Raw genomic sequence first — 11,993 nt, forward strand, 5'->3', positions numbered from 1 at the left:
CAGATCTACCTTGCCTACCTTTGCACGCACAAGCTACCCTATTGTTGCTGCTCTTGGATCTCCAGCCTATAGCAGGCTTCTCCACCGCGCCATTGGCGTGCACCCTCAAACATTGGCATCTACCCGACATAGATTGGCACAGCATCTTGTTGAGCATCAACCTTGTTTCTGACTTGGTGCACCTAATATACTCGCCCACAATAAGGGCGATCCCCCTTAAACAAACCCAGTTCAGTATCGTAACCCACCCGCTCTCTCTCTATCCTCCAAAAAGTCCTACATTGAAACCTGCCCTCCTGTAAAACACACACACTCTCCCTCCCCCTCCCCTCCCCTCCATTCAATAAAAAAATATTAAAATATTGCAAAGCCCCATATGATGACTAGTGTAAAGAGCAAGTAGTTTGCCATTATAGTATAGTATAGTATAGATCTAGATAATATAGAAGCTAGAGTTTCCCTAATGGTAGTCTTTCAAATGAGAGAGTTGTTGCAATGCCATTCATAAACGTGAGAGTAACCATTAACCGCATTCCCCCCCCCCCCCCGGGCCCCCCCGCGTCTGCACTCTCTTGCTATGAACACATGAGTACACTCTCTGCCCGCAGCTCCGCTCAAGGTGGGTACTGCGTAATTGCGGCAGCGTCGACCGTGATTTGAATTGTCTCCTCTGTGTCTGTGTGTGTGTGTGTGTGTGTGTGTGTGAGAGAGAGAGAGAGAGAGAGAGAACGAGGCTCTCATAATGGCATGTGAAGAGAAGTCGACAATGGAGTTGGGCGGGAGCTTGAAAGCTCAGAAGAGCCTGTGTGTAGTTTTAGCCTTTCTTGGCTCCAATCTCGTCACTTTGTATTTGGGTCTTTCTTGGCACTCGCCTCTTGAAGCAGCGAATTTAACACTCACTGACAGCAATAATATCCCCCATGCAATGCTGGGTGGTGATGGTAGTGCCACCCTCAACACGCAGGTCTCCTTCATGGTCACCCTCCTCAACCTCACTCAAGCAGAGCTACATCTCACAAGACTAGAGCTCTCTCAACTCAAGCAAGACCTCCTGGCCTCACAGGAGCTCTCCAAAACCCTTCTTGCCCCAGGCGGGTATCACTTCAACACCTCCTTTCAAGAAAATGCATCAGGAAAGGCACCGGATTCTGCCGCACAGCGCTTTGCCCATTCCGCACGAGCAGAAAGCCGAGAGCTCGACGAATATACCCGCATGCAAACCCTGCCTTTGGGTTGGAGCACGGGCATGGCTGCCTCAGAGATAGTCTCCCCCATCGGCCATGCATGTGGGAATGAGGCAAATCAGAAGGATTTGATCAGATACATGAAGTACGATCCCAGAGGGATATGTCCGGATGATCAAGGGTTAGCCCACACATTGACAGTGCACGGGTGCGAGCCCTTGCCAAGAAGGCGGTGCTTCGCGCGGAGTCCCCCTCACTTCAACGAGCCTCTGCCTCTCCCACAGAGCTTGTGGAGCATCCCTTCGGATGACAACATTCTGTGGACCCCTTACACGTGCAAGAGTTTCGCATGCCTGAATGAGAGGAAGAAGAAGAAGGTGTTCGAGGATTGCATTGATTGCTTTGAATTGCAGGGCAGAGAGAAGCAGAGATGGACCAAACATACAAGTGATCTTGATTTCTCCATTGATGAAGTTCTTCTGCTGAAGCCAGGCTCCATTAGAATTGGGCTGGACATTGGAGGCGGCACAGGTAACTGATTGTCTGTTTTTTCTTTCCTTGAAAAGTAATGCCTTTATTTTTGAACTTGTGATTTGAGTGTATTGATGCTATTAGCAACATCTCTTTGGTTCAAACTGACATATTTAATTACACAGCTATTGATTACCAAACAATTAAAGATGCTCTGAATATATCAAATTCATCGCTTAATGCCTTTTTTCCTCCATTTGTGCATCTGTGGTTATGCCCCATTTTGTTAGTATATTCATCATCAGAGATGCTACTAGCAAAATTTCTTTGTTTCAAATTGACATAATTAAATATACAACTATTAATTACCAATGTGTCAGATGCGGATCTATCATTTTATCACCCGATATAAAATATTTCTCACAATGCTATGGAAACAGTCCATTTTTTGTATTATTTTGTCTCTCTTTCATCGATTCAAAATGTGCTTATGGTAAAAAATGCTATGTAAACACTCTCTTTCTTTTAATGGGTGCAATATTGTTTGTTAAACAGTAAATTATGGCAGAAAAGATTGGCATTTAATTTATTGAAAGATAAGGTTAAGAAGGCAATAATATGACTAATCAAACTACAATCAAAATGCACATCTGACATTGGCATGAATTTTGACCAAGAAACAGGCACATTTGCAGTAAGGATGAGGGAGAAGAATGTGACAATAGTGACTACTTCTCTAAACTTGAATGGGCCTTTCAACAACTTCATAGCCCTGAGGGGAGTGGTGCCTCTCTTTGTAACCATAGCCCAAAGGCTCCCTTTCTTTGACAACACTCTGGATATAGTGCACTCCATGCATGTGCTTAGCAACTGGATTCCCACCAATACTCTGGAATTTCTGCTTTTCGACATCGATCGAGTGCTGAGGCCCGGCGGCTTGCTGTGGTTGGACCATTTTTTCTGTATTCAGCATCAATTGGATGTCACTTACATGCCTTTGATAGAGAAATTGGGTTACCAAAAGCTTAGATGGGGGGTTGGTCCCAAGCTGGATAGAGGCCCTGACTTGCAAGAGGTCTATCTTTCGGCAGTCCTTGAAAAGCCCTTATCTAGAGGCTGATCATATTTATTTGTAGCCTTGCATTCCCGCGCATTGTAACAAGCAAAATGCCATTTTACACACTTAGTGATGTGAGTGTGAGCGCATTAAGGTCAGGAGCCCCTTTGTTCGATCCCCACCATTCCGGAGTTCGAACCCGCCGCAATTCCTCTGGCATCTTAACTGCATTGCAAGGGAAAATTTAATGTAATGAAGATCTTAATAAGTGGGTTGTGACAGTCTCCATTTCCCTCTTCCTTTTTCATTCTTCCATGTCCACAAAGGAGACCAACAAAAACATTTTCTTCTGTTTGGTCAAGTGGCCTTTCATAAAAGCAAATTTGGTAATGTACTCTCTCTCTCTCTCTCTCTCTCTCTCTCTCTCCTACCTATTCTTGGGGGGAATTGCAATCACCTCAGAAAATGGATAATGAACTTGACTCAAATGGTCTTCAACTAATTTAGTCAATTAAAGAAGGACAAGTGTGAAAGTGATTGAATATGGTCCAAAGGAACACAAAAATGAAGCCAATTAAATGGATTACAACTTCTTCTTTTTTTTTGCAAAACTCACAGTTGTGTGTGGATAGTATTAAGAACATCAAAAATATACAACAACCTCGAGCTCAAACCGAGCCTCGAGGGTCAAAGGAGTTGTAATCCATTTACTTTCAAGAAGTTGGAAGTAAATGGGATTACAACTTAAATTAAAGTTGTGTCTAGAAGTACACAAATGGTGTGTTGCATGTGCACCCTTGAGTTAAAGAAGCACTATACAAGAACACATCTTAATACTTTTGCAAGAAATTACAAATTCCCATGTCGCATTCTTCTCTTGATTTTAGAGAAAGAAAGGATGGCACAAGATTCCTAGTAGGACATCAAGTCAATGGACATTTTTTTGAGATAACCTTCACATGGAAAGAAAGAATTGGTCGAAAATTAATGGACCAAAGTATGTTGCTCAAACGTTTTTTTCATTTGTTTGGATGCGAATCACGAGAGATGCCCATGCTTAGTTTAAGTGGAACTAACGAGAGAATTTCAAGTTTCCTTATTTTCATGGGTTGGGGAAAATGTATTTTTCTTCGCCTGGACGAGACAAGTGGCCCAAAAGGTTGGCTACGTGCAGGAAGGAGAGAGAGAGAGAGAAACAGAGATATGCTGTCGTGTGCCAAGTGCCAAGGGATTTTTTTGCCTTGGCTCTGATGGCGGATGTTGTCTGGCTGCTATTGCGAGGTGTTCAGTGCCTTGAAAATTCTCTTTCGGTGTTATGCCAGGCAGATGGCAATACTGTCAGTGTTCGCATAGACGAGCAGGTGGGCAGGGAGATGGGGCGACGATGCAAGTCCCTGCATGGAGAGAGAGAGAGAGCGATGCATTATTGGCTGCCTTCGTCTTGCGCAGTGCTGGTAAGGGCAGCACGAGATGCAGGGACGGTAGGGTTTGATGCGGATTAGTCCAATGATGGCGACGGGTAGGGATGGAGAGAGAGAGAGAGAGAGAGAGAGAGGTGCATTGCTTGCTGCCTTCGACGCACACTCGTGGATGCAGGCAGGAGCTGCAGAACCATGGCGAAGGAGCAAGGAGCAGGCAAGACTTGCGCGCGAAGGCAAGGGTCGAAAGGCGCTTTTACCTTTGAGATTGTAAATAGATATAGAATCTTAGAGACTAATTAATTAATTGGGAGTAAGTAGACCCATTCATGTTGATGGTTGATCTCAACGCCCTAGGGTAAAGGGGTCAATAAAAAACCGACCCCCTTTAATGGGACCCTCGACACTCCAAGTTTAAAATTGTAAAGGTCCACTGTAGGGACACAAGTGGCCTTGTGGTGAGGTGGTTAGCTCAACTTAACTTTAAATCACTGTCGTTGGATCTGGGTTCAAGCTTTGTTGGCTGCCATGTCCCATAATATCCCCCTCGTGTGGCTTTCCACTCACGTTTATTTTTGTTACACAAAAAATCTTTGACGACGTTGCGCGTCGTTGTAGAAGCACCATTCGTGGGCGAGATTTTTATTGTAAGTAGGCGTTGATGAGCTCTTCCAATTGTGCTCATCCAACCTGAAAACGGTGAAGTATGTTGGGTGCAATTTCCAAAGCCCCTTAGGTGGCCTTAAGTTGGGGGTTTTACTCTAATCTAGCTATCAACACCTTTGCATGGGTACCATTGATCCCAATGCCCATGATCCGGGTAGATATTTTGCTCAATTGAAAACAAAATATTTATGTCCACATGCACATAGGCTCACAAGTCCCAATCCTAAGTTTTTCCACATGCCATTTGTCAAATTTGAAATTCTTTTGACCCAACCCCTAATTTGTTTTTTGTGTATATATTTAAATCAACAATCTTTAACTCTACATTTTCTTTTTCTAAAAACAATCCCCACATTAGGTCTCTCCAATCTAGGAAAATTAAAAAGCCTTTCGAAAGGAACTAAGTGAAGGTTGAGTTTAGGAAATGAAAAGACCCATGGAATTTGAAAAGTCAAAATGACTTTTTTTTTTTTAATATAAAGAGAGATAGTTGATTGCACATTACTACATGTGTCTTTTTCTTTTTCTTTGCATGATTTCCTTCAACATTTTCTTCTCTTTAGAGTATCTTTTCACTATATAAGTAGTGAATATATTTACTTTGAATCCATTAGGTATATCTTTTAATTACATTTAATTATGTGGGATATATGTATTTTTTTTTAAAAAACAACATTGCCCATGCAAATTTGTCTTGCCATGGGTACTTAGGGACTACACATACCTAGCTTTTATAGGGAGCTAACAACCCATCCAATCATAAATTAAGTAGAACAAAGGGATGGATACTGCTTCTTTTTCTTCTTCTTTTTTACCAGACTAGTACTTGTGGACTAACAAAGGACTCCCATAAGATGGCTAGGGAGATCGAGCTTCTGCTCTTGAGTGACATCAACCATGACGTCTTTAATTTGAGTTTCCTCGACCATCAAGCCCTCATTCGAGGACCCTTCTAGCTTACTGTGTTCCTTAACCTTGTGCCTAGGAGGATCATCATCTTTATCAGTTGGCTATTGGATTTTCCTTTCTGACAAGGCCTCATGCGAGGACTCCAAACTCACCAATAGGGCTCTTTTTCTCCTTCTTTTTCGTCATAAGTGGGCGAGCATCCTCAACGACTATATCTTTCACCATATCCTTGTCACCCGCTTTCTTTGTGGGACTACTTAAATTCGCAACCAACTTAGGATCTTTATCAACCCTCTTCCACATGGTTTTGATCATTGGCCAATATCTGAAGGTTCAATACTAAATCCCTTCCACACTCATAAGTTGAAACAAAAGTTCCACCTGATGGAAAATAAGCTATAGCAAACATGTCCCATCTAAAACATCTTACTAAGATTTGAAAATACCACCTCGACACACACTGAGAGAGGGATCCCATTGATTTTGTCAGCAAACTTTTTCATATTGATTAGTCCACATGATTAAAAGATGCTAAGGACATCAGGTGATTGGAATGGAGCGAGTTTTTTGAGTGAGATTTTTTGCTCAACTAACCAAATCTATAAAAAAAGATTGCTCCAAAAAGACTTTTTGGAGTGAGCTTTTATCCCCTTCCCTTTTTTATACACCTCTCTCTCTCTCTCTCTCTCTCTCTCTCTCTCTCTCATGCAAGAGAGGGAGTTGGGGCAATGGAGAAGAGCCAAATCGATTGTGCACATTATGCTCACTTCTGCAAGTTTGAGAGTCTGAGTACCATACACTACTAAAGTGCTCAGAGTTTGGTTTTCCAAACTTGCATCCCTCATATTTTTTAGTTGACTTTCATCTCTTATTTTACATACAATGCCTTTCGACACTCGCAAGGGTTCTTCTTCTTCAACAAGGTCCACAATCATTGTAGAAAATGATCCAAAATCTCCTAAGTGTGGGAATAGCAACACATTTACTCAACCAATGACATCGAAACATGATCATGGTATATTTGGTATCATTGCAAGAGACCGTAAACAAACAAGGTGAAGACTTACGGGCACTTGCACTGGACGATGACACACTAAGGGTTCTTGTGGTTGAAAATGAGAATCTCAAGAGGACACTTGAGATGCAAACAACACGTTTGATGCAACTTGAAGAGGAAGTCAAGGAATGTAAACGCTCTGTTATTGGATTGAATGCTTTGAAGGAGTGCATGAGCAAAGTAGAGCATGACCATGTATTGAAAGAGGAAAAATTTGACATCGTGAGCCGGGATGCATGCCACATGAAAATGGTATGCACAAACAAGTCTTGGGCTGATGTATGTGGTAGCAATGTGGTTCCTAATTCCTCCCCTCTCATGCATGGCTCAAACAAAGAATGTTGAGAATGTGGATGTAGAGGAGTTGAAGGAATGAGAGCGACATTCCAAAAATATTATTATTCATGGAATTTATGAAGAGAAGTTAGAGACACCTCCTTCTCTTGCCATTTTTATCGAAGATTTCTACAAAACACACTTTGATATGTCAGGAGTTATGGTTTATGGAGCACATAGAGTGGATAAGCAAGGAGCTTTTCACTCGAGAGAATGGCCAATTGTATGCACCATGCCGGATGAGACCAAATGAAAGATTATCCTTGATAATAGTTGGATCTATTTGAGGGATACAAAATGTTTTATATGTGAAGATCGCACTATTAAGCAACAAAATATGCGTTGCAAGGCATATGAGGAGAGGAATAAGAAAAAAAAGGAGCTCTCTCACGAAGAAAATGTGTCCAAGGAAGAGGCGAGTCCCGCGAGCAAATAGGAATGCGCGACCTATGAGGTCAAGCTACGATTGAATTTATGCTTTTGGAATTGCAATGGATACGCATGAATGCGGGGTTTGGCATCGATAAACTAACGAGCAAAGCAGATGTTGTACTTCTTGTTGAAACTTGGGAACATGATACACGAAGGATTAACGGGTTGGAGGATTACAATGTAAATTCATTGATGTGGTCAAAGAATCTCAAGCAACAAAGAGGGCAAGGAGGGGTAGCATGTATGGTTAATAAAGGATTGGAAGATTTTGTATCAATTGTGAAAGATGACAAGCACAAATGTTATGTCTGTCCAAAAATTATGACACCAAAAAGAGTACCCATTTTTGTAGCCTATTGCTATATTTCCTATCATGATTCTCTCTTTTATGCTTGCATGGATAGAGATCAGAAATTTTTTGATTTAGATGAGGAAATTGCTTATTTCAAAGGCAAAGGTGATGTTATTGTCTTTGGCGATATGAATGTTCACACAAAAACATTGCAACATGATACTCAAAAATTTGATATGCCATACATTTCAAGGGAGTCGGAGGAAGTTTACTTGTATGATCGTACTTCAATGGATGAGAAAGAGACAGATCACTATAGAAAGTTATTTTTACACGTGTAATGACACGGGTATGCTCATTGACCATGGTCTATCTTTGTGGAGTGGAACCAATGGATTTACATATAGAAATCATAATGGGGATAGTGTAATTGACTATATGCAACCCTATAGAAATCATAATGACCGTCGGGGCATTTTTCCCTCACTAGGATGTTTTTCCCTCCGTGCATTGTATATATGCCCATCACTCTAGGGCTATCTTATATGTCCATTGCACACTAATTAATACACTCTCTTTTGTGTGCCTTGAGCTTCCTTCATCTTCTCCAACTTGTGTGTGTTTTTCTGCAACCCTATTTCCAACAATTGGTATTAGAGCAGGTTGCATCCTCTTGGGCTTAGTCGCCAACAGCTCCAACATACACCTACTCACTTTCTCTGATCTTTATGAGAATTGGTGAGCATCAGCAATAAGTAGAGCTCGATCTGCTCAAATTTTTGATTTGGGCTCATTTCGGCCTCCATTTCCACTACAGCCATTATTGCACATGCTATTTTGTCAATGCCATTTTTTTAAAGGTCCCTTACAATATTCTATGGTTTGTGCTATATAGCATGTGTTGTTCCCGCTTTGTTTCTCCTCTTTTCAAGCAGTTTTCACATCAGGTGCAACATTTGCCATGGCTGACAACAACACAGATGTGTTCAAGATGTTTACTGCTGAGGATAGATTGGATGGGGACAATTACCCTATGTGGGCTTATATGATGCAACATGTTCTTGTGTCAAAGGGAGTTTGGAATATTGTGCAGGGCATTGATGTACGTCCTGGTTCTGAGGATGTAGGCGATGTTGAGGATGTTGCAACATTTGGTAACAGGATTGTTGATGCTAGAGCTATTTTGCCTACGGTTGATGAGCAAGCTTGTTGTGATGTAAAAGATGCACAGGCTCATGCTTTGATTGCGTTTTCTATGAAGTGCACTATTAATCCTCACATTCATTTAGCAAAATCTACAAAACAGGCTTGGGATATTTTGGTTGGTCTTCATGAAAATCACAATGAGGCTAAAATTGCATTGATGCGTAAAGAGCTGGAGTTGAAGATTATGCATGAGGAAGATGATATGGACACTTTCCTTGCTGGTGTCAAGGATATCAATGAGAAAATTATTCCTGCTACTGGATGAAGTCATTTTTTATAGTTCCCTTGTGCAGACTGTTCTTGATGCTTTGCCATATTCTTACCAAACTTTTGCTAGTACTTGGAGACTTATGACCCAAGGAAATCTTGAAGTTATCAAGTTCAATGCATTATGCACATTGTTGTTGCAAGAGTTCGATGCATTATGCACATTCTTGTTGCAAGAGTCGCTTTCAAAAAAAAAGGGGCTAAACAGCGTGCAGTTGAACATGCTTTTATTGTTGCTCAAAGGAAAGGTAGTAACAACGATGTAACCACTTCTCATGGTTCTTCTGCGAGTGAAAAATCTTATGTTCCTAATGCTTTTGCCGGTAGCACTTCGTCTGGGAATTCTGGTGATAAGGACAAAAAGAAGATGCATTGTTATTATTATAAATCTAATGATCACTTGATCAAGCAGTGTCCAAAATTGAAGGCAAAAGAGGCTAAGAAGAAAGGGGCTATATCAACTACAAGGTTCAATACAAGTGCAGCTATTGTAGAGTCTTCTGTGAAAGAAGATTGTGATGCTGATGTAGATGTAGGACAGGCTTTTAGTGCAGAGTGTACTTATGATCCTACTGTCCATGATGCATGCATGTCAATTGTTTTAGATTCACATGTGTGGTATTTTGACAGTGGTGCTACAAAGTACATTACCTCACATTGTGATTTGTTTACCTCTCTTGAGTCAGTCTCTCATCAGGGGACTACTGTCACTTGTGCCAACAATGGCTCTTATCCGGTTCAGGGAGTCGGAAAGATTGTGCTTACTGCTGCAAATGGTAGTTCTTTCACACTTGTTGATGCATTGTATGTATATGGGATCAAGAAGAATCTTTTGTATGTATTTGCACTTGCTAGACTTGGTTTTGTAGTCAAATTTGTGGATGACAGATGTACAATTCATCATCTCAGTTGGTGAAGATGAGATTGTTGTATCAGGCATTTCTGTCATGGGCTGTATAAGCTCACTTTGTATGACAGGTGTGGGCAGAATTTTGCAAGAGCAGTTGTGGATTCTAAGGCTATTTCATATACAAAAACTTTGGCATGCACGTTTTGGGCATCTGAACTTTGCCAATTTGTTGTGCGATTGCAAAAATTTGATATGGTTGCTTCTTTGCCAAGCCTCTTGAAGCACATGTCAAACATTTTTGTGAAGGATGTATTTTGGGTAAGATGCAACGTTCTAAGTTTCCAAAGGATGGTTCAGTTAGGGCCACATGTAGGTTGCAGCTTGTGCATAGTGATGTTTGTGGGCCCATGCAAACTCCGTCTTTATGCAATCACCTTTACTTCGTGACTTTCATTGATGATTACTCTAAGAATGCATGGGTGTATCCGATTAAAGCGAAGTTCGATGTGTTTATGTGCTTCAAACAATTTTTGGCTATGGCTGAAAATGTGTCAAAAAGTACTATGGGCACACTCTATTCAACTCAAGGGGAGGAGTATATGTCTCACGAATTTAATGCATTTTTGGCTAGTCGTGGGATAAAACACCAATGTACAGTGACGTATACGCCTCAACAAAATGGTGTTGCTAAGAGAAAAAACAAGTCACTTACGGAAATGAAACGATGTATGGTCCAAAGTCAAGCCTTGCCGCAATCGTTTTGGCTTGAGGCCATCATGTGTGCCACTTTTGTACTTAACCGGTGTCCTACAAAAGCTTTACAATCTACGACGCCTTATGAAACATGGTATGATAGAAAGCCTTCTATTGAGCACGTGCATGCTTTTGGTTGTTTAGCATATGCTTTGGTGCCACAAACACAGTGTAGAAATTGGATGAACAGTGTTATTTCATACGCAAACAAAGCGTATCTTGGTCTCACGAGATGTTGTGTTTATGGAAGATTCTGTTCAGCCCTTACTGTTATATACTAGAGACAGTAATATAAGTTCACAAGACATTTATGACACTTTGTTGCCTCTTTTCAGTGGTGAAAGTTTGAATGTAATTTCCAATAAGGTAAATGTACAGCCTATGGGGGTTTCAGAAAATGTTACAGATCAGCCTATTATTGATGCAAATGTACATGATGTACTTAATGAGGAAAGGGCTGAGAATGAGCAGGCTAGAGGTATGACAAAATGGCTGGTGCATACTTTGCGTGATAGTAAATTGGATTCACCTTTGTCTAGATAGGAAGTAAAGCAACAATTTTCTCAATTCCAAGAAAAGGCACGTGCATGTGGAAGATTTTAGAGAAACTTGAGGGGCAAGCGGGTTGAAAATTTTGGTAACTTGAGTCTTGTGAATATGTACATACATTGTAGGAGACTATATGAGCAGCCAAATGCTGTGAGAAATGCCATTTTATGGTTCACTCCCATGTATGCCCTATTTTTTTACTATTAAGGGTGTATGCAATGGGCTTGACAAGTTGGACACTCGCAAATGGGGAGATATTCAAGGTATCAAGGCGCAAATGATTAATTGGATGGGAGATTTTACACATGAGTGGGTGTGTGATATGTTCAACCTTGCACTTCAACATGGTATGCCTTATGGTTGGAGTACTCATTGGATCAAGCTTTTGCATAAAGGAGGGGGTAATGGAGATAAAATTGAGTGATTGAGCTGAAGAGAATGACAAGTTTGCAAAAGGACAAGCGGGTTTTTGTTGATGAATGCCATATCACCATTGATCATCTTGTCACTCTTCATATTCTCATGGAGGAAAGTCGGTTAAAAGGC

At 41.1% G+C, this 11,993-nt stretch overlaps 1 protein-coding gene across 1 annotated transcript; it reads left to right on the top strand.

Annotated features, from left to right (window-relative positions):
* The first annotated feature begins 561 nt into the window (after window positions 1-561).
* Window positions 562-3,094, top strand: LOC147454355 (putative methyltransferase At1g29790). The gene is made up of 2 exons (XM_086517320.1): window positions 562-1,715; window positions 2,339-3,094. Exons 1-2 carry the CDS (start codon window positions 743-745, stop codon window positions 2,773-2,775), a joined length of 1,410 nt encoding a protein of 469 aa, XP_086373446.1. The 5' UTR covers window positions 562-742; the 3' UTR covers window positions 2,776-3,094.
* Window positions 3,095-11,993: the final 8,899 nt, after the last annotated feature.

The sequence above is a fragment of the Adiantum capillus-veneris genome, chromosome 7 (genome assembly GCF_014529385.1).
Source record: "Adiantum capillus-veneris isolate H3 chromosome 7, ASM1452938v2, whole genome shotgun sequence".
Taxonomy (NCBI): Eukaryota; Viridiplantae; Streptophyta; class Polypodiopsida; order Polypodiales; family Pteridaceae; genus Adiantum; species Adiantum capillus-veneris.

Coding starts and splice junctions, on each gene's coding strand:
- LOC147454355 (XM_086517320.1), top strand. CDS start 743: ATGGCATGTGAAGAGAAGTCGACAATGGAGTTGGGCGGGAGCTTGAAA. Junction 1,716..2,338: donor GGACATTGGAGGCGGCACAG/GTAACTGATTGT, acceptor ACCAAGAAACAG/GCACATTTGCAGTAAGGATG.